The 23088-nt window shown below is 37.1% G+C and overlaps 1 protein-coding gene across 6 annotated transcripts in view; it reads left to right on the top strand.

Moving 5' to 3' along the window:
* Window positions 1-19193, top strand: part of EPB41L2 (erythrocyte membrane protein band 4.1 like 2) — a 108357-nt gene extending 89164 nt beyond the window's left edge. For 3 of the 6 annotated variants that reach the window (XM_084201505.1, XM_084201503.1, XM_084201504.1), the window contains 10 exons: window positions 295-441; window positions 1812-1916; window positions 4637-4780; window positions 5736-5789; window positions 5998-6558; window positions 8389-8511; window positions 8983-9081; window positions 11154-11234; window positions 13839-13977; window positions 17956-19193. In XM_084201505.1, the coding sequence (XP_084057631.1) occupies window positions 295-441; window positions 1812-1916; window positions 4637-4780; window positions 5736-5789; window positions 5998-6558; window positions 8389-8511; window positions 8983-9081; window positions 11154-11234; window positions 13839-13946 (1422 nt within the window). In that variant the 3' untranslated portion in view covers window positions 13947-13977; window positions 17956-19193. The remainder of the gene's footprint in view (window positions 1-294; window positions 442-1811; window positions 1917-4636; window positions 4781-5735; window positions 5790-5997; window positions 6559-8388; window positions 8512-8982; window positions 9082-11153; window positions 11235-13838; window positions 13978-17955) is intronic. The other 3 variants (XM_084201506.1, XM_084201507.1, XM_084201508.1) reach the window with 3 other exon arrangements.
* Window positions 19194-23088: the final 3895 nt, after the last annotated feature.

Below are 23088 nucleotides of genomic sequence, written 5' to 3'. Positions count from 1 at the left end.
TTGGATGACAGTACCTCTTTGCTAAAACCATGTACAGCATTATTTTCCTTAGCTTTAAAATACGTAAGAAACAGTGCATGAGTAAGGCCTTCACTACAAAAACAAAACCAGAAAATCGTGGTCCCTTATAGTCTCAAACATTTTTATTTTGAGGCACTACAAAGGAGGTCACCATTTCAGACACAAGGCACTTTTCTTGGTTTGGCTGCTTCTATTTCTTTTTTTTTTTTTCCAGTTAAGTTTGCTTTTGTTGTCGTGTTTTGTCCTACTTTGTTTTATGTTGTGGGTTGCTAGGACCTGGATAAGACCCAGGACGACTTACTGAAACACCAGGCTAGCATTAGTGAGCTCAAGCGCAATTTCATGGAATCCACACCCGAACCACGCCCAAATGAGTGGGAAAAGCGGCGTATCACACCTCTGTCCCTACAGACACAAGGGGTATGTCACTGCACACGCCTGTCTGCATGCCTCCCCATACAACCCTCCCTGTCATACAGCAAATGCAGTTTGTCCTTTAGCTTAACACTTTATTTGTCTGATGTAATATTTGTTTGTACTAAGTATACATTAACTTTTTTACCATTACTATTGGACATGACTTTAAAGAGTGGGTGGAATTTTATTCTTCTACATGAACAACTGAATTAGAACAAAACAGAAGTGATGGCAGCATTTTCCTGTCTGTTAAGGATATTTTAAATTTCACGCTGATTTACACAGATTGATAGAAATAATTTTTCAGTTACAGTAGAACTTTTCCTTCCTTTTCTGTATCTTTATCTCTTCATAGACAGCTTGTGCATAAATACACACACAGTCTGTGTTTTGTTTCAGAAGGACTTAATGTGATCAGTTAATTTACAGTGTTGACTTTTTAAGGACACATTTTAATAAGTTGTTAAAATTTACCTATCTTAGTCTTTAAAAGTCTGTAAAATGAATTTATCTACTTCTCTCTACCTCTCCTTTCTGACTGAACCTTGAAACAGCAGTATGGAGTTTTCTACAAATATCACCCTCAATGCCTGTAGCAAGAAACCTAGCCAAAATTCTCATGCTGTTGTGAGACTTTTAGTTCTGTTGGGTTATTAACTGTTTCTTTCATACAGTAGATGAGTACATTGGTCTTTCAAAGAAATCAGTTTGTTGTGCTGTTGTCCTTGTCTATCACCATGGCTCCCACCTTTCCTTCCTTAAATGTATTGTTGTCCTATCCCCTTAAATTCTTCAGCTTTCTTTTAGTCCACAGAAAGGTGAGCTTTCAATTAAGCAGGCCTGATGCTACAAAATTATTTTTGATAATAGGACATTATTTCAGTAAGATCTGTAAGCGATCTGAACTGTGAGTATGTGCACACAGAGGACACAGCAACTAACTGTGCATCACTTCTTTGTTTTGTTAATTTGGGCTTACTGACAAGAAATTCCTCAAATTTCTGAGTAGTACCTTAATATTTCTACCTATAGTGGTATATGCACAGATACAAATGTTGGTCATATTTTCAAACATTCATGACACAGTGATTCATGTAATAACTATAAATATATTTTTGGTTGAAACTGACATTTATGTAAAAGTGTAAGTTAATTTTCATTATGTGGTTGTGTGTATTTTCTGTGTTGATTTCTTTCTCTTGAAGTTGAGGCCCCTGCAAGTTACTTTATATCTGGTGGTTTGGTTTGGTTTTTTTTGCTCATCTAGTATGTTCTGTCACTTCCAGATGATTTGGTTTTATGTTTATGTATAGTGTATGTCTGTCTCATTGCTTGTTGATTTACACTGGCTTTATAAAATGAAAACCAAATAGAAAAAAGGAGACCACATTTTCCAAGTGAAAACACTGCCTGGGAAGGAGAAACAATGGATTACAATGCCATGGATTGCTGGAGCAAAACCAGAGGAAACCGATAAGGTGGCTGCCCTGAAACCTGCTGCTTTTTGCTGTATCTGCTGTGGGCTAGCTTGGTGGCTTGGGCACTTCTTTCTTTTTCTTTTTCTTTTTTTTTTTCACTTGAAGGAAATAACTTTTTTAAGCCAATACTGAAAGGAGAGTGTTGAGTTGTAAACCAGGATCTCTGTGTGTATACGTGTATAGATACACATACATATGAATGCCAGCAATGTTTTACTTAAACATCAAACTAACCATAAAGTTCTGAATGGCTGCTGAAAAGAAACGCAGTGTTTCATTACTGTTCAATACTGGAAAGTTACTGTATGTGATGTGTCTAGGATGACAGCAAAACATGTATTTTCATTCTATACGGAAATAATTGCTTGCAGTTATTTGACACTTCACGCAAGAACTTTTGCTTTGTATGTTCACTATGTAATGATTATTCAGTAATCAGTAATGCTGTGTAAGCAGCTTCATTTCAAAAGCAACCTGTTCTGAAAACGTCTGCACTTCTGCACCTCTCTTTTCATTAAGGAAAAGAGGAAGGCTTTGTCCCTGATAACATCTATGCAGTGAAAAGCACTCTAACCAGCAGGACTAGTAGCAGTGTGATAGTGATGATGAGTAGCAATTGTGATGTTGCTTTTTTACATCACTTTTCATCTATTAGGTTGATGTGAAGCTGGCAGTCCTATTTCACTAACATATATAAATATGACATTTGGGGAACTGTGTTTCCATCCTGAATTATTTGCTGATGGATGCCTGTTGCCTGTCCTTTAGGATAGCTGAATAATAGATGAGAATTAAGCAGGGATACCACTGCTAATATTCTTTTTCTTCTTTTGCTTCAGCGAAAATGCTTACAAGTAATTGTCTGTGTCCTAGAAATGTTATTTTGGGTACATCTCATTTGAGTCATTATACTTCTAGATCCACCATACTCCTGCAAGTGCACAGCATCTGTGACTTAATTAAACAAAAACTGACACATTGATATGTATTGCAAATAGGAGAAATATTTCTATTTTATGGATTTTATTTTTTTTTCTTTAATCCATCCCCACAGCTTGTAAACAGTATTTCATGTTAGACTGTATGATTGTTTACCAGAAGAATTTGCCAGGAATTTAAACACAGGCTGATAGAAAATTGATGAATTCTATCTATAAATGTAATCTTTTTTATTAAATGCTACAGGGAACAGGGGTTACATTATCAAACAAATTGTGTGACTGGGGTTTTCGTTTTAAAAGAACGGAAGACCCAAAAAGTTGAAGGTGGGCAAATGCTAAAAGATGGGTGATATGCACACAGTCAGACCACCTACCACACAAAGATTTTGGTTTCCCCCTGGTTTTTTTGGTGGTTTTTTTTTTTTTTTTTTACTGCTTTGAGCAATCAGAAAACAAGGTACCAGAGTACAATGAAAAGACGATCATGAACATTTTTGCTTTTTGATGTAATCTGTTAATAGACGAATGTTTCTTGGGTGGAGTAATCTAGGGAAAGAAAGTAGGGGTAAGGAACACATTCCCCTATTGGATATTCAATTTTGCATGAAGGCAGATTTAAAAACTTGCATTCGTGTTAACTCTTCTTAGCCACCATTGAAATAAACTTTGAATTTTAGTGTAGGAAAATTAAAAACCGAGCTAGGGGTTCTTTTTCTCTTCCCTTCTCTGTTCTTGTGCATGCCATACGCGCTGTAGTGTCCGTGCATAGCACGGTGTAACCTCTGTCAGTTCACACTCCCATCGCTGCTCACTCGGTGAGCCCCAGGGCTGCACTTGTGTGCATGGCACCTCGGCTTTCCTCTGGCGCCTGCTTCTGGCATGATTCTCTGCAGTGCCCTTCGGGAAGGCTGAAATGCATCTCATGAAATGTTGTCAACGCCTGTGTTATGTCCGTGTTATGTATTTGTACCTTGTTGGCTTTTTATTTTAACCACTTTTACTTCTAACTTCTTACCTGAGCACGTGGAATGAAATCTGGAATAAAGAATTGCAGCCTTTTCAGAGGCATGTGAACTTTCAAAGTCTGCTTAGCCACAGAGATTTATAGCCCTACAGAAAATAGACCAGATTATGAACATTTGCTTTAAAGCAATGTTTCACCTTTCATGTATGTTTGAAAAATACAAGTTTTCCCACCGAAATGGGAAAGGCTTTTTGAAAACAGATTTTTAATCAACATTAATTCGCTTAGGATATTTAAGTATTTAAAAAATATATATATATATATAAAAGATTTGTTATAAAGAAGTAAAAAATATTTTAACATTTCAGCGCTGTGGGTATGTATTCTAATGAAATATGTCTGACAGCCCTAGAGCTCTGATCCAGCTGGGCTTTAGAAGGTGTCAGAAATGAATTCTAAAAGGGAAGAAAATCCCTGTAGTAAATACGGAGTTACGAGCTAACTAGACTGCGCTGTTTGGGAAGTCCGTGTGAATGTCGGTGTGTGAATGTCGGTGTGTAAGTGTCGGTGTGTAAATGTCGGTGTGTGAATGTCAGTGTGTAAGTGTCGGTGTGTTCCGTCCGCACGGTGTTGTGCGTGCTGGAGGCGCAGCCCCAGCGCACGGCCGTGCTGCGTCCCCGCTGTCCGCGCCCCTGCTCCTGCCGAGCCTTTGCCTTTGTCACGTCTCTCTCTTGCCAAACCTCTCCCTCTGTAGGTGCCTGCCGCTCCGTCCGCCGCTGTCTAATTCTTTCCTTTCCCTTCTCTGACCCGTCTAGAGCCTGGAAGAAGAGATAACCTCCATTTTGTTTAGTAAGGAGCGCTTCGGCGCCGCCAGCAGCGGGCCCTTCGCCGCCGCCAGCCCGGGGCCAGCAGAGGGCGCTGCGGGGGAGCAGACGGGCGCCGCCGCGCCGGGGCCCCAGGTGCTGCTCGGGCGCGGGGCCGGGGCCCGCCGGGGACGGGACGGATCCCGCCGGGACAGAGACAGGGACAGGGACAGGTCCGGGCTGCTCCCTGCCTTAGAGCGGCGTGCCTGCCTCAGAGCATCACTCTGCACCTGCAGCACGCCAGAAGCAGGGAGGAATCAGTGCTTGGCTGAGCTTACGCTCCGTAGGTGCTGTGCTAGGTAAACGGCAATAAAAGCTAGGATTAAGTCACAGATGGTGTGTTGATTTTTGTATTCTTTTCATTTTGGCTCTTAATTTTGCTGCAGACTGTTCACTAAATGTATGTTCGATTAAAAAAACCTGACACCCTAATACTTCATTTACTGCGGGCTTTCAATAGCTGTCATTATTTTGTTATGGAACAAATACTAGCAAAGCTGCTTTAATATCATCCTTTTGGCTCCAAACTGAATTCTTGTAGGACCTTCCTTTGTAATCATGTATTGCTATTCTGACAACATACTACCCTAAGCAGTCTTCCTCTCATTATCTATTAAGTTGCATAAAGTAACAGACCAAAAACGAACAACTGATAAAACCCTGTGATAATGCCTTTTTACTGCTTTTTTAAATTATGGCAAGCTGGTAGTAGAGCATTATCTTTTCTTTTTACTTTTGTTTAATATTATTTATTCTTAATTCCTCATTTAAGTGAGAGAAATAACTGCCTCGGTAGCATCACTGGCTAGTACATTCATACTTTTTATTTTCAGGCTTTCATAATTCAATTCTTACACCAATAATAATTTCCATAATTCTTACCTACTTTTGATTGAGTATTTAGATGAAGTGTAAGGCAACTAGCATCTTGCAGTGACTATGTAGCATCTCTCTAGTATCACACATTCTTAAAAGCTTGCTTGGAGGATGTTGCACTGTTGAAAAGGGTTGTGCATTGATTCTTGTCCTCTGATTGCTTTTTGTTTCACAGAGACATGCTTCCAGAGCAGAAGGGCCTTGTACTGGAGTCAGCGATGCTGATAAGGTTCTGCAGATTTTTTCCGTGACTAAATTTGGCTCTAACTCTTCCAATCCATCTTCATTCTTTCCCTCCTTCTTTTTTCAGTTAACCTTCACAATCATCTTTTGTCTTCCATATGACATGAACCAGCTATCGGCTAATTTTATTTTCATCATTTTAATTTATTCATATACTCTTCTTTTGTTTATCCTCATCCATGTTTTTTGTGCAGAGTTCACATGAGACTCTGGACATAGTGGAGGAGAAGAAGCAGGCAGAGTTTGGGATAGAAGAAACACTAGTCGTAGACGAAACCAACAAAGGGAAAATGCAAGTTGCCACTGATGCTGGGGAGACATGTAAGGTGGAGCACGTGTCAAAAAAGGACTCTTCATCATTGCCATCAGATAGTAGCAGCAGCAGCAGTAGTAGTGAGAGTGAGGATGAAGAGGTGGGAGAATACCATCCACATCATAGGGCAATTGAGGAAGTCATCAGGGAAGAACAGGAAGAAGAGGAAGACATGAAAAGAAAAGAACATGAAGAAAATATGCAGCATGTGGAAGCCACACCAGAAGGCAGTAAACTAAATGTACCAGTTGAGCACACACAAGTTACAGCTGAAGATTTGGTCCAGGAAAATACAGTTACTGTAGCTACAGAAGAGAAGAATTTGTCAGAGCAAATTAAGCAACATGTAGGTGAAGAAAAAGAGGAGGAACAGCTGAAACTCAATGGAGATGTGTCTCATGTTGACATTGATGTTGCACCACAATTAATTTGTTGTTCTGAGGTAAATGGTAGAACAGTATGACAACTAGATTAAACAGAGATATTTCTTGGGGTGAAAATATACCTGCCTTTCTTCTTCTCCTATTCCTCCACGTCTTCTGGCATCCAACAAGATTCAGATCATTTGGAAGGGGAAACCATTGATGAGCAGTGAAATTCTGTCTCCCTCAGTTATGGTTTCTGACTTTTTGCTAGAACTGAGTGAAAATCACCAGTAAAGGCAAACCTTCCGAAGACTGAGATCTCTTTTTTTATCTCCTCCGTATTTTATATGCACGTACATAATGTGTATTTATTATTTACGTGTTTCCAGTGTTTTAAGTCTTGTCTTGTCTATTTGTCAACTGTTTTTGACAAGTCCATGACATATAATTGTGATTGGAAAACTATTGCAAATTGAAATTAGAAGGCACCTGTCAGAAATTTTTGTTCCTTTTTTCCCTTTACTCACTACTTTTCTTGCCTTTTTTCCCCTCCTTCAATAAAACATTGTGGATTTGCAGGTTAGAATATGTATGGCTAGAAATTGCAGAGGTGAGAGCACTGCACTCTTAAGTGGTGAGGCTCATAGCACAATGTTTCTGTGAAGTCTTCTAGTGCAGTAGATACTTAGGAAGCACGCCTGAGTTCCTGTCACAACCAGTTGTTTTATGCCAAACAAGGTTGAAGAGTTCATTACTGGGCAAGTGATAAAGAAGCAGAAAGGGAAAAAATGAAAGTCAGGCATTTATGTCTTTATAAATTTGTCATGACCTTCTGCTGAGTTTTTCACCAGTTCGGTGAGTTCTTTTGTAGTTCTCTGCCTGCTTGTTCTTGTAATGGTGGCAGGTTTTTTTTTCTCCTTCACTTTTTTAATTGAAACAACTCACATTGTTTCTTTTGTTGTCTTTTGCATACATAGCTGTTCTGATTAATGATATGAAAGAATTAGTTAATCAGATTTTAAAATTTGTAAGTTCCCACACTTCCTAACAGCGTAGATAGTTTGGAGAAAGGGGAAGAAGTGCTCCTGTGTGTGCAAGCATGAAAGGTTGTTTGGGGTTTTTTTCCTGGGATTTTATCCTATGTGTATTCAAAATCAATATAAGATACAAGCTGATGCGTCTAGAAAAATATCAAAAGGCTTTAGTTCTTAAATCTAATGAAAATCTGCTCCAATAAGATAAGTAATGACTTCACTAGCTTACAGACCCCAGGTTAATTGTTTTGTTTGTGATATTGCAGAGAACACCACTAGTTTAAGTTGTTGAAGTAGCGTTTTAGAATCTTTGTCAAAAGAAATCATTGACTTAGAGAAAAATTTAGACTGCTTAAAATCCAGTTTGCAAAAGCTTTTCTTTTCCAGAAGTAATACATATTAAAAAGTTAAACTTTTATGGAATTTCTAGTCCTGATTTGCAGACTGAAGAGTGATAGGTATTTTCCCAGATTAGTTCTAATACAAAGTTTATCTGTCTGATCTAGCTGTCAATTTCTTTATGCAAACAAAGATTTTTATTTTTTTCTTAGTGATGCTTTTACAAATTTTCAGTACATGTGTTGCAGCTTTGTTTTAGCAACTGCTCTTTGGTATTTACTGTTGGCTGAAACACTGAACTTTGACAAGGTTATTAGAAGGTTAGCTTTTCCTACAATATTATGGATATCCTAGAGGGCTGATGTATTAATCTTCATTTCATTTTGCTTATTTATTGCATGCTTTTGTATGGGAAGTCAGTCAAATACTTATCTTACTGTTATGCTTTTCTTGAGCTTTTGGTTGTATTTTCTTGGTCCACTTTACAAAACTTCTTCTGTCTTTTGAATTGATTGTTTATTTCTTGCATCACAGCCTCCAGTAGTGAAAACAGAGATGGTAACCATTTCAGATGCCACACAGAGAACTGAAATCTCCACTAAAGAAATTCCAATTGTTCAAACAGAAACTAAAACTATCACATATGAATCTTCACAGGTACAGTGACGGGTTTGTTTGCAATCTTATTTTTATTGCAGTTGTGTAGATCAACATAGATAATGTCCAAAAATGCTTTTCAAAAGCATATAGTTTTTCCTAGCAGATAAGATTATACTTGGCTATGAATTAGATAAGTGAAATGTTACAAAACCATATTATTTAAGAAGTTTTCATTTTCTTTTACTATATAAAGACTTAGTTGCTGACTGCAAAAGCATAACTCACTTTAATCCGCTTTTGGAAGCTTGATTAAAATATCTCATTTCTCCTGAAAGGAACACATTAACTGTGAGCATGAATTCTCCACAGGAATGGGCCATAATAGTAGCCTTACCTGACTCTGTAAACTTGGCTGGCTTCTATTTAGATTTTAGTTCTAGCTGAACTAAAGAATGTGTTTAGTAGGAAAACTCACCTTTCCTCTTGTGAAAAAATGCCAATATACAATGATACATTTTTTCCTTATAGGTTGATGGCAATGCTGTTGGTGATACTGGCGTGCTGGTGAGTGCACAGACGATTACATCAGAGTCCATTTCCACTACCACAACTACACACATCACAAAGGTAAATTGTATTTCGTGTCTTTCTTAATTTAAAAAAAGACACCAGACCCTCCAAATACAATTTTGCATGAAGTTTCTTGTATATCTGCTAATTCATTGAGGAGAACTAACTTGGAATGGAGCAGATTAATTCCAGGCATGTGTGAGAATTAAATCTTTCTGTACAGGTTTTGAAGACAGAAGTCCTAATGAATAAGCAGGAATGTCTGGGAATAGGACATGGAGAGGGGGAAAAATATGATTAGTGGTTTTTCAGTAGTTCATGTAGGTCTTATTTCAGTATTGGACAGATGAGGATGTAATTAAATTTTTACAGGTTCAGTCCTGTCCTCACCCACTGATTTCCTACAGAATCTTTGCTAGTGTAACTAACTTGTCTGAGGTCCACAGGAGACCTGTCAATGACACCAGGATGAACTGAAACAATGTTTCCGAGACTTTGTGTTCATCATCCTTGTGCTTCCAAGTCTAGGGTATACTTAAAAACAGATTATTCTATCAGATTACTTTGCGTGTGTGTTTGGATGCTGAATTATTTCCTCTGCATTCCTTGTTTGAAAAGGAAAGGAAAACTCAGTGTTAACAGGACATCCTGTCTGTTTCATGGAAAACATGAAACATGGAATGCTTCATGCCAGAGGGTGTTAGAACTACCAAAGCGTGATGATGATGATTATTGTTATTGCTAATTTATGCAAATATTTGTCAAATTTTAGGCATGCCTAAATGATACAGTTTTCAACTCCTATTTGAACTCTTAGCATCTTTTACTAAAAAAATTGTAGAAAGCATTGTTCAGGGTAAAGGAAAATGGAAGAGGGAAACAAAGTGTGAATTCAGGATTCTCTCCCCCCCTCCAAGATATGGAAGTTTTACAACATGACAGAATTGAATAATGATTCACTGCTCACTGGATTTATTTTCTAAAGATTGAAATACTCTGAAAATTTAAAGTCATATGCACAAAATGATCGTGGAAGAATAATGTTGGAATGTGAGTCACATGAAATAAAGTTAGCTCAGAATTAAAAATACATATGTTAAAAATATGTTTGTTATAAAGAGTAGTCAAAAGATCCTTTTCAGATCTTTTGGGAATCATTAAGGCACCATCATTTTAGGAAAGAATCTTTATTCAATGAATTGAATCACAGTTTTGACTGGAAGTGTACATTTTCTTGTCAAGTTCAGGTGTCAAATAGTCTTGCTTCTTAGAAAGAACAATTAAAGAAAATGGTTTCAGTCTTGTTTTTTACTGGAAAATTACTGGAATTACCATGATGCAGCAGATCCTTATGTTTTTTGAATTGATGATAAACAGTCAGTAACAAGATTGTTTGAATTTTCTCAGCTGACTTTTTATTTTACGTTGCAGTCTGTTCATTACTGATAAAGGGACCTTCCAAAATAGTTTTAATATTCTCATGGTATTCCTAACAGAGTCATCTTGGCTCTTCCCTGGTCAGTATATCTTAAGTAGTAGTTTATTCTTTTCTCATACTCAGGCTGATTTAAAAGGCAAATAATGTTATTTCTGTGAGAATGTTTTTATAAACTGAGGTGTTTTAATCATATAATCACTTCTTCAGAATAAGAAGTGAAGATAAAAAGCACAAAACTCAGCAGTGTGAAACATGTTGAAAATATCTGGTGAAGGTCCTTGATTGACAGAACTGAAAACCAGATCGTCTTTGTATTTAATGGCATAGGATTATCACTTTGGAGAGGCCCATGGTAGATGGGTTGAAATAAAAGAAGACTCTTGGAATTTCCATGTTGCCAGATTTATATGGCAGAAGAAGCTGGAATTACAGTTTGCCAAACATGGGCTCTAGTAACAGGAGTAATTCTCTATTGCTTGATTTTTGTCAAGTTTAACAATTGCTAGAAGGTGACCAACTGCATAGCTGAAAAAGGAGAGGATGATCTGGCGCTGAACACATTTACTACTAATTTCAGCTCAGACACAGAAATCTATTTGCTTCAATGCAACAGGAGGCTGTGCTTTGTGGAAATACACCATAATTACAAGGATGTTTTTCTGTTTGTTTTTTTTTTCCCTGACATCTGTAGATGGTAAAAGGTGGTGTATCAGAAACAAGAATTGAGAAGCGCATTGTCATTACTGGAGATGCAGATATTGACCACGATGAGGTGAGTATGCAAACTTAAGCCTTAAAATGTGGGTTTTGTAGTCTGGTGAGATCTAGATGATGTTTCAGAAATCTGAAGTAAGAGAAAGGTAGAAAAATGTAATAAAACTATAGAGAAAGAGCCTGAGACTGTTAATTGTGGCATAGTTATTAAACAGTTGTGTTTTGCTATTAAGAAGCCTTTTAAATATATGTGAAAGAAAAGCAGCATTTGTAAATTTGCATCATAGATCATGTGAATGGGTTTTTGCTATTTTTAGAGGGATTACTCTTTTTGGAAAAGACCCAGTTTATTTAGTGCAGCTTTAGTACTGGGAGGAAAAACATTACTGAAATAATCTTATTTTGATGCCCTGATCTGGATAGATGGGAATCTCTACTGCATTGTTTCAGCAACATCTGAATGCAGCGCTCATTTTGATTGAAAGCTTTGAAATACATTAGAACATTAACTGCTTGAATTTAAAAATGAGGTTTTGGCCAGTATTTGTAGAATTATGTGTAACAAAAGTAATTGTTGATCTGCTGTAATTCTATGTACTTATTATCTCCATCAGTACTAAAGCAGTATTTTACAATATCTTAGTTACTAAGGTTAAGATGACTTCTATGTACCAAATTAATAAGGCTTAATTTGAGCACTACACAGGAAAATAATTGAGAAAAGTAAAGCATCTAGCCTTTGTAGTGATGATTACACAGGCTTTTTTTTTCATCTAAGAAACTATAGTAACAAAGGCAATCAACAGTCATTGGTTAATACAAATGCAAAAGCCTACCTTGTGGTGAAAATATTTCTAACTTCGTGAAGGCTTCTCAAATCAGCATAACAGGGTCCGGTTTAACTTTTGAATTGTGGTATAGTAAGAGTTTTCAAGGAATTTATTTTCACATTTTGATTTGTGTCCAGGAAATGTCTTTTGGCAAGTTGAATCTCTTCTTGAAACTCATAATTAGATGACAGGGCTGCTTAGCATCAGGCGTGGATGGATCTTGTTTGCCTTGACACACATTCAGTGAACTTCAAATGTCTGAAAAGGTCACAAAACAGCTTTAATATACCAGAGAACTCTCAAAGCCCTTTTCTAATTTGTGATAAGTGAATAAAGAAGTAAAAAATGAAATTATAAAAAGTGGAAGTACAAAATTCAATTTTAATCACTGTAGTTTAAAACAGCAGTGAGCAGCTTTTAAGAGATTTAAGAAATATGTACCACATTTTCTTACGTGAATATGAAGCTTCTTAAATGCCCAAACTGCATGCTGGATGTTTTTTATTTTGTCTATTAGCTCCCTATATTACTAAAACAGTTTTCAATAGGAAAACAATATTTCAGTGTCGAGTTTCAGAATATGAATGTTTGCATTACTTGTAATTTATCAGATAGAGTCTTAGGGTTTTTTCATTGTTTATAGTTTGATTGCTAATAATCAGCAAACATCAGTATTATACCAATACACATTATGTGTCCTATACATACTCCCTTAATAAGATTTCAAATTCAGTGTCACGTAATAGGGTGCCTAATGCTGGTGCTTTCAATCTCTCTTCAGAGTTAGTTATTTCTTCTCTCACTTAATACCTGTAGCTAGCTCAGGAAATAGTCACTTTTCTAAATTAAGATAAACCTTTTTGTTGCATTATATTTTTCTTGCTCCTTCTAGTATTTTGGGGGGAGTTTAGTTGCATTTGGTACTGAGGTGAACAGGTGAACTATTGCTTCTGAATACCTTCTCGTGTCTTCTGGGTTTTTTCTTATGTTAGGTTCCAGCAATAATACAGCTCACTGAAATAAGATGTGCACTAAGATGTGGGCAAGAAAGAGAAGGCCCCAGATACTGTTTCATCTGTGATGATTCAAAGTGTGCCCTTATGTGGTTGACTATGATGTAGAATAAAATATTACATTTCAGTTGGAAGGGACTTATGATGGTCATCTGATCCAACTGGGTATATCAGTACATCTCTTAAATGATAAAAATTATTAAAATGGGGAGGGATTATAAGCAACTGAATAATACTTGCATTTGTACTTCCCTGAATTAAGCTAGAGAAATTTCTCTTAAACTAGTAGAAGGAGAAAAATGGGATTCTTGTGCTGAGAAATTTGTTATGATCTTATTCCAGAGTTTCAGTACCACACTGAGTGTACATTCCAAAGTATCTTTCTGTTTTGTTCATGAAACTGAAGGGCACTCTTGTTTTTCTGTACTGTCTTAAACTCTTGTTAAGGCGTATTTATTAGATCCTTTGCAGAAGTTCAAAAAGTTCTGGGATATAGAAATACTGGTTTTTTACCTAAGGTGAGCTAAAAAGTTATCTTAAAACTTTATGGTTACTTGGTTACTTGTTACTTCCTGGAAATCTTGGTAAATTTTTAACATGGTGGGGTTTGTTGGGTTTTTTTTTTCTTTCTTTTGGGTTTTGTGTTTTGGGAATTGGTTTGGTTTGGGGGTTGGTTTTTTTTACCTTTGATCTCAAGTTCAGGAATTTACAGTTCTCAAAAATTATAACCAAATTTTCCAAAGGTACTCTCCCATTCTCTGGCCCCACTTGAATGTCCTCTTGGTTTTGTTAAGTTCCATATTTCAAATACATTTGCAGGCCCTGGCACAGGCAATCAAAGAAGCCAAAGAGCAGCACCCTGACATGTCTGTGACAAGAGTGGTGGTGCACAAAGAAACTGAACTTGCTGAGGAAGATGAAGACTAAAATAAAAAATGCTCTCAAGCAAATACTTCAGGTAAGCTTATGTAGATAATTAACACAGGAAATGTGGCATCAGTTTGCTGTTACATTCATGTCTTTTCAGCTGAGAAATACGGGGCATCTTTAGGAAAGGGATTCCCAGAAGGGTGAGTTGGAACAGGTGCTAATAGAAGACTATTAGTGTAAGAATTTTTATCTTAGGTCTAATCTGACATTAATTTCAGTTGCAAATGTTCGTATACATGTCTCCCAGTTTTGTCACAGTTCTCTCACAGCATTTTCTATGATGTCTGGTCAAGTTGTTACAGTTTTTATTGAAGTGGGTTTGGGCTATTTCTGCAAAATATGAAGGATGTGTCACACTTTTCTGTTTACCCACACAGTTATAGGTTTTGCCTAACATCTTGCTTGTTTAGTGGGAAGTCTGTGTAGTTTTCAGTAGTGAAAGGACGCACTTGGATGTTTCAGTTTAGTCAGCTAATCCTTAATCCTAAACACACTGAAATTTTTGGCCTTTTATCATTTACCCAGGCAAGAAGGTAAATGTATTGGAAGCTCAAGTTTTAAAGCCTTTTATCAGTTGAAAAAAACTGTTTGAAGTCATGTTAGTTTATTAGGCTCTCCTTTCTAGGTTGAGGAAAAAAAAAGGGAAAAAACCACAATACGGTTCTCCTTCATGTATTGAATAGAAAGAGCAGGATGAACACTGAATAAATCTGCTCTTGCACTTGTTATAGACTAATGTCTTAAAGCTCTGTAACCATTTGGGGGTGTAAAGCTTCAGATTTCCTGTGCTTGTCACACTGTTGGGATGAGATTCGAGCTTCAGGTTTTTTCAAAATTGATGGTTTTGTTAATGGTAGATTCAGATTCAGGAAGAAGGTTTTGTTAATGGATAAATGGGTATATCAGCGGGAGAGATTTATAAAGAAATATAGAAACCAGTGGTTTAAACCTTCGTTAGGAGACCTCTGATTTTTTACTGATCAGCCTCTGTATCTAGCTAGAAGAGCAGTGCTGTTATTGGAACATCTCAAGGAAAATTTTCTTAGTACAGCTTTGAGCTTTTAATATGCACTCTGATCAATGTTGATGTAGGGGCAGATAAGGTAAAAGAAATACATTTTATGTTTTAAAGAAATGAGAGTAGTCATGATTCTCATTTCCTTGGTTCAGTATTTTATGCAATGGTGGTTGTGGCCCGTGGACAAGAGACTTCTGTGTCCTGTGCAGGCAGGGATTCCCTTAGTATTCAACAAAATTCTGTACCTGAGGAAACTAGCCATTATGAATTTCAGCCTGCAGCTTTAGCAGACTTGAGCACAGCCGTGAAGTGCCAGGAATATATGAAAAATGAGACCCTGACTTGATTCCAAATTTGGTGTAAGCTGCTAGAGAGGAGGGTGTTTTTCACATAATCCTGATAATTTGCCGTGTTAAAAAAAAATCAAATTTATTGCTGTGCCTGAATTTCCTAAAAGCTGAAGAAAGAACTGTTGAGTATCACTACTGGGATCCAGAAGAGAAAAGATTCAAGTATCAGTTGAGAGGATATGAAGTGCATCTATTGAATGCTGTTCTATGGAGTATGGCTGTTATCAAGGAATTGGACTCTTCCTGAGCTAGTCTGATCACAGATGCATATTTTCAGCTGAAAGACATAGACTAAAGCTTTAGTTTATTTAATCTACCTACAAGTGTCTCTTTTCTTAACAACTGAGTGGTAGTGAGAGTGCCTGTGTGTGGCTGAGGAAGGGGAGAACTAATATCCATTGCCAGATGTTGACATGGATATGGCCAGTTAAGAGACTGCCCATGGTGGGGTGTTGGGGCAAGAGGTTTTTACATCTGGCAAAATTGTTGGATCTCATCGCTGTACACATAACCCTCCTGAGAGTTTGCCCTGAACCCCTGCTGTGTGCAGTACTGCAGAGAGCAGCAATGTTGAGTGTCATAGAGAATAGAGGATGAGAGTAGGATGGCCTGCCCTCTGCCTGCAGACTGGAAGTTTATCCAGCTTCTCTGTCAAAATGGTTCCAATTCCCTTCCTGACCTCGTACAGGTTGTGCTAGAACTGCAATGTTTGTTTTGGTCATGTGTGTTCAGACAATATTTTCTGGCTAGTTTTTCTCTGAGCTTCTCAGCATGTAAATTTACATAACTTTTCAGGATGTAAAACACAGTAGAACTGAGTTTAGGCTGCCTCCAGAAAATTTCTTCAGATTCATCAGATTATTCTGTGTTTGAAAAAGAAAATAATATTTTTTGTTCATAAATGTACAAACCAGGAGAAAACATGGATTACATTCTGAAGTGCTAGATGAGCGCTCAGATACTCATGTTGTAGCATTAATACTTTTTAAAATTATTTTCACATTAGATAATGCTAGAAACCAAAAATAACACGGGAGGTGGGATTGCTTGTGAGGGACAGTTGGGGAAAAGCAAGAAAGTAAGAAACACTGCACAAATGTCTGTTTTTTCACTGTACCTTTATTTCAGCATTTGGTTGGGTTTGTTTCATGCCATTGTTGCTTAGTGACACTGAAAATGAGTATAACATGTATGCTCCAGTTTTGGTTTAAAATCACAGAGGAGGACAGGGAACTGTACTGAGCCGTGAGATGGGGGGGGTGTTGATGAGTCCCCACATCACATAAACGTTCTAGAAGGGTTGAAAAAAGGCACATCAGTTTGGTGAGAGCTGTTTGCAGTAAGGAGAATTCCTGTGCTTTGGGGGATTTCACTGGTCCCTTGGTACACAGCAACATTAAACATGCACACTCAAACCACCCCCTGCATATTTTCAACTTCCATTGCAGGATCTAAGGTAGAAAGATACTGAGACAGCAGAACAGATGGTTTGGATTTGCAGGGTTTTACTATTCCATGTGCTACCATCGCATTTTGAAATCATTATTAATCAGTGTGAATTTAAAGGTCTTGGAAGCAGGGGTTGCCTCTTCTCTTACATGTGTGTGGAATGTGCCAGGTTCTTCGTGCTACCTTAATCCTGAATCAGCGTTCAACACAATATATCCCATAGAAATAATTACATCTTTTTAGAGGGGGCTAGGTCATGGGAGGAAAAAATTATTTTGGCAGGTTTGCACCACGTTTCTACATTAGTGACCAGCTGCAAACTTGATTCTGTTCCTTCATCAAATATTTAACTACTTTGTAAAAATTTTATTCAGGGAAAAAAGCATTGAAAGAATTCCTTCCATTGTCTGAGGGTTTTTTTTTTTTTTTTTTTGCACTTTTGAGAAACATAGTCATTGTGGAATGGTTGTTTGCAAAGGACTGAAGTGTGTCAGTTGTTCTTGTCTAAGTTTGTCAATTGATTTACAGGTTCCTGGTCTTCAATGCTTGTGAGAGAATAAAAGAGGACATTTCTCCATGCTACTTTTGTGTCAGACCTGGAGACTTGTATGACTGATGATGCCTTTCAGTTAAACTTTAGGGAAAAAATTTAGTCATCTAAGCGAAAGTGCCTTGACTATCTGTCAAGAGCCTTTTGCTCTCCTGTGCTAAGGCAGTGGAGTCATGCAATGAATTTTGCATGGTTGTTTCTGAGGCGATGAAAGCTCTGATGACTACAGCAGTATTCTTGGTGTAGACTTGTTTTCTCCAATAAAAGTAAAAGATACTGCATTCTGAAGGATTACTGAATTGAACAAGTACCTTCCTTTTTTATTGATGTTCTAGGTGGTGGAATAAAATTTTCAATAAACTGTGCAAGAGGTTGCAATTAAAATAACATGAGAATTTTGGGAAGGGAAAAAATGCTCTAAAGCAAGATGAGTACTTTGAAAAAGTGTAGTACTGTACGCCTAATGACTGAAGGGGGTTTTAGTCAATGTTACATTTTTTAATGAAATAACCTTCCCTTCTTGTAAAAAAAATCAAAGAACCCTGCATAGAGATAGTTACTGTCTGACTGTGATGTGATGCTGACATGGTATCTGTTACAACTGCTTCTGTAACCTTCCATATCATTTTTTTCTTCCAGAAATAAAGATGTCACTGACCACGAAGAGCTGTAGTCATTCCAAGTCATCATGACTCCACTGAATCCACCAGGCCTAGCAACAATGACCAGATGTTCACGACTTAAATGCCAATACCAAACTCCATTTTAACATCTTTGGTCTATATTCCCTTACAGTTTTTCTTGTTTATTTTTATAACCACTTCTTAACAATATTAGAGTTCTGGTTTTTTTAATGAAGTTCTAGAGGGTATGATCTTCTTTTGCACAAATACTTGTATTTTTGAATCTGAATCTTAATTATATGAAAGTGAACAAAAGAAGCCTGGAAATCATTGTTCACTGGAGCAGGTGATAATTGTGCAGGAAGGAGGATCTTTACTAATTTAGATATAGTTTTTTTTCGGATATTTCAAGTGAAATCTCTTACTGGAGTAATTTACAGAATTTTTTCAGATTATTCAGGTAAATATATGATATCACATAATGAAGTTTTTTATAAAAATAAAACATTTGCTAAAATTTGAAAAAATATATTTCTTTGGATAAATTTTATACTGGTATCTCTGTAACTCTTTCTTTTCCAAGGTTCTCCTCTCTGCGGAGCAGAGATGGTGTGGCAGTCTGTAGAGGAGAAGGAGTTGCAGACAGATTTCTTCTGACTGAGCACTGTGTTCTTTTTGCACTTTGGTGCCAATGCTCAACTTTGCAGACTTTTTGCTGTCTGCAGCATTCCAGATAAGGAAAGAAGGAAGAACAAAATATCTTTCTATTTTTCCAACAAGAGATGATCTAGGCAGCTTAAAACCGTAGTGCTTTTTTTTCTTACTGTGTCCCAATTTCAGTACTTCCATTATTTGGATACATGTGTAGAATGCTCGCTTGCTATTAAACCTCACTGTGTCTCCATGTTAGAACTGACATTTCTGTTACAGAGAAGGTATATGTTTCACATGCTTCCTCTAATGGTTAATGCAGGTTTTTAGGCTACTGAATAAAAGATGTAAGATGAACTCCACTCCTAAAGTAGTACGAGAGTACCATCAGTTGAGACTGCCATGGCAAAAACCTGTTAATTATATTGGGGTTTATTTTTAATTTGTTCTTGCTGGGGGGTTGTTTGGGTTTTTTTTTTTTTTTGCTGTTGACTCTGTGTATAGTTAAAATGCCAAATTAGATTTATAGTAGCTTAAAGTTGTATTAAGTGATATTTTGCTTTCTGTAATTCTGTTATAAAATAAAGTTGTTTATTCTCTGTATGACTTTTGGCACTCAGACATAAGCTTGGAGGGTATTTGAAGTGAGCAGATTACTTCTGAGAACTGCAATTCTAGGGGGTCACAGAACCTTAAAAAACAGGGATTAGTGCAAGTGGTCTGTAGGGCTGCCAGAAGGGTGGCACAATTGCCTGGTACTTAAGTACCAGGTTTTTTTAAACATCTTCCAATGAACCCCTGATTTCTGTAGTTAAAAGAAGAAATCTTCAGCTGCCAAAACAGAGGAGATTTGAACTTTGCACTGGAAGTTGAAATGCTCCCCAGTGCACAAGTCGTTCTACTGAGTTCATTGAGATAGGATCTACTGTGGTTTTCAGATAACAAAACAAATCATAAAACTTCTCACTACATTCTTCTTCACTTCTGAGCAGTGTATTTTTGGTGCTATTCTCAGTTTAGACGGCTGCCATCTGTCAGCACACTTGTGTAACAGAAGCTCTCGTTGGCTTTGGCTCTGCCTAGTTTGGATAACGGATGACAACAGTAACAGGGATCTTGATTTCTGTATGTACCTAGTCATTCTCAACTGCATCCACATTTCCTGGGGAATCAGCAGGTAACAGTCTTACCTGCTTTCCTTCAAAACCAGAGGTATTGTGCTTTTCAAAAAGGGGAAGAGAACCCGATCCAGCTTGATAACACTGCCACAAGGCTGCGTGAGTAGGGAGGTTGTCAAAGAAGTGGCAAGTTTGGGATATCTAAATGTGGGTTAAAAAGGACACACATGCATTTAGAAGGATGTCTCAGTGGATTTTTCCTACAAAAGCGTAAGAAAAAGCTATATAAAAATCTTTAAGGTATTTTTGATGTAGTGTAGTATTAGTTGCAGACTCATTTGGTGGGTGGACAGCATGTTGCTTGAACTCATTGATTTTGGATTGGTCTGATTAGTTAGACAGTAGATCAATATTGGTTTAATTGCACTTGTATTTATTCCTTAAAACTGCAAATATAATATTCTTGAAACAATATTATTTTCATCGAGATATGTCTTTCTTCAAATACTAATAGAACCATTTGTCAGTGAAAAATTAATAGTATTTTCAGATCAGCATGGCTTCTGCATAGCTGTCACTTGCATTGATTAAATATGTACTAATTAGACAGCCATTGTCTTGCAGAAAAACCTAAGCCCTAAGTGTGATCAGTCGTAAAAATAGTCAAGGTTTACAGATTCAGGTTGTATGTAATTATTCAAATTATCTGGAATACTGTGCAATTCAGAAGTCTCATTGTTACCTTTTTATATATAATATACCTACAGCAAAAACTACAACATGCAAAAAAAGAAGTTGTTTTCAAGGCACTTCACAAACCAGCTTTATAATACATGGGCAATTTCAAAGACAATTACAGCAATTAATTCTGCTTAAATACTTTGAAAAGTGAGTCATGTGGGTCTTATAAAAAAACACTTAATACCTCTTCATTTTTAATTATGATAACCTCAGGGTTCATAATAAATGTTGTACTCATTCTACAGATTATTTCTCAGATAAAGCTTTTGTAAATGGCAGGTGTGCAACTCCAATGAAAAACTTTAAACAAAAGGTTTATTGCTCAAAGCAATGAGGAACTATAGTACAAAGTGTCTCTTAAAGTATTCTTCTATTTGACAGTCCAGCTGAATAGCAACTTTTAATTGGGCCACAGAAGACATCAAACAGATGGAATAAAATACTGACTATACCTCTGGAAGATTTGAAACTTTTGATTTTCAGGCTGCTCAGTTGTTTGGGGCTTTCATACTGCACTTGAAAAAAAGATAGAGCAGTAATATTAATACAAATCACAAGCATTGGAAATGCTGTGATAATTCCTGTAGCGCTAAAATATTCTGTTTGGTTTGAGGCAAATCCTTCCAGAGTTTTTGGAGGTAAGTCTATATGAATGTCTCTGCTGGGCCAGGCTAGGTGACTAGCTCTCCCAGCTCTCTGTCTCTGAGGCTACTGCTACTTGCCTTGGGGTGTGTGTAACCATGATTACTATATTAGAAAGTATCACTTTCCCAAATATTCTTCCAGCCTCGAGTGATTTTTGAATACTTGCTGGTGTATCAGTCTTTATCAGTATTTCTCTGCCTCTGGATTTTTAGCAGATTGCTTTTAAAAAATTTCCTCTGGCAGGCATTTAACCCTTCTGTGTATCTTAAAGAAAAAAAGAACCAAAAGCACTTTTTGTGTCTTTCAAACCTGCCCCTGCTCTAGCATTCTTGGACAGCATCACTGAGGACTTTGGAACAGACACCCATCAATCACTCCCTTCAGTCATTCCCCAGCCAAAAGGGCTTTCTCAATTCTTTATCACTTTATCATCTCTCTCAGTACCTTTCCAACTTAAATGTTGAGACCTGAAATTTTGTTCTGGGAAGCGAAGGGGAAGTGGTCACAGGCAGGAAGGTTTTAAATGTGCTTGCTGGTTGTAGGTGGAGTACAGTCAAACTTCACATTATTGCTCATGACTGGAGAGAGAGGACTCTTCAGTGACAGCAGTAATTGAAGATAAGTTATTTCCTTGCAGCTACTCTCCATATATATTTAGATAATTTTGCTTGTACAATTTATCTAGACAAAGATGTTGTTCTGTGGTGTTATTTAAATATGTATTTTCCCTTTTTGAAGGAGTTGTATGGTGTGTTTCATGCTGGTAGCATGAAAACATATTTCTTGATGCTTTTCAGTAATGGAACTGAAAACAACAAGGCCTAAGAATTTTCATTGCCTGTTACTAAGTCAGGCTCCTCCTACATGTTAGCAGTTACAGCTCAATAAGCAGGTCTGTCAAAGGCACAGAGTGTATGTATATAGTATTATTTTTGATATCCATACCAAAAATACCAAAATTTTTGGTATCCATGCTTCATTTTACAATGAAGTGCTGTTTAAGAGCATTACCACTTCTTGACATTTCAAATCTCCCCATTCTCAGGCACACTGTGGAATTAACAAAATCAATTTTCATTCTGTATTTTTACATGTGGTCCTGGCCAATCTTTTCTTGGGCAGTGAGAGAGTGAGTGTTTGGGATTCTGTGTGTTAGAATTCCTTTAGCATCTGATCAATATCCCAGATCACTGCTTTATGAAGGCAGCGTCCTTCTTAAATGTAGAAAATGAATTTTTTGCAGCAGCTGTCTCAACTTCCTTGCAAAAGATTGTGTTTCCATTTCCAAACAATTGCCTCTTCACCTGTGCAATGTATTCTGTGTTGGCACAGATGTAAACCAATGTGATGAATTATGTCTTTTTTAATTTGGGTAGCATTAAAATGGGGGAGAGGTTATAATGGTACTTGCTGTTTAAGTTATTTTTTTCTCTACAGACTTTGATAAATCACAGTGTTTTTTTAAACCTGTGGTCATAGCCCTGTTAGTATTTCTATAAAATGATTCCGGGAGTTCTTAAAAGTCTATGAGAACTGAAACTGTGCAAACCGCACATAATCTCAGAAAAGGCATTATCCACTCTTGCTGGATGACTAATAACAAGCAGCTTTACTGAAAGTTAATTGCAGACAGCAATCTTTAGCAGACAGGGACAGTAAACACTGAGGACAGTAATGATAGTCACTTCTCATTCCTTGCCAGTTTGGGTTTAAACTTGAGAGTCAGAATCAGAGAAGCTAGCAGCCAGTAGTACTTGCAAACTATTTAAGTTACATTGTTGTGGGCCATCTGCCACAGACAATCTGAGATGAACTTAAAACTGTGCATCTACGGCTACAGGGGAGCAGGGAGGAAGATTTTTTTTTTTAAAATGTGTGTCAATTGACACACAAAAAACATAATTCCATGATTCTGCAGTTTATTTGCAAAAGTCATCCGTTTGATTTGTCCTTAAAGGAGAGTAATAGCTGTTTACAGAATACAAAATGCTAAC

Source organism: Fringilla coelebs (assembly GCF_963513975.1).
Source record: "Fringilla coelebs genome assembly, chromosome: 3".
In the NCBI taxonomy this organism is placed as follows: domain Eukaryota; kingdom Metazoa; phylum Chordata; class Aves; order Passeriformes; family Fringillidae; genus Fringilla; species Fringilla coelebs.
The sequence above is the reverse complement of the archived record's forward strand: the minus strand, read 5'-3'. Positions and strand labels throughout refer to the sequence as shown.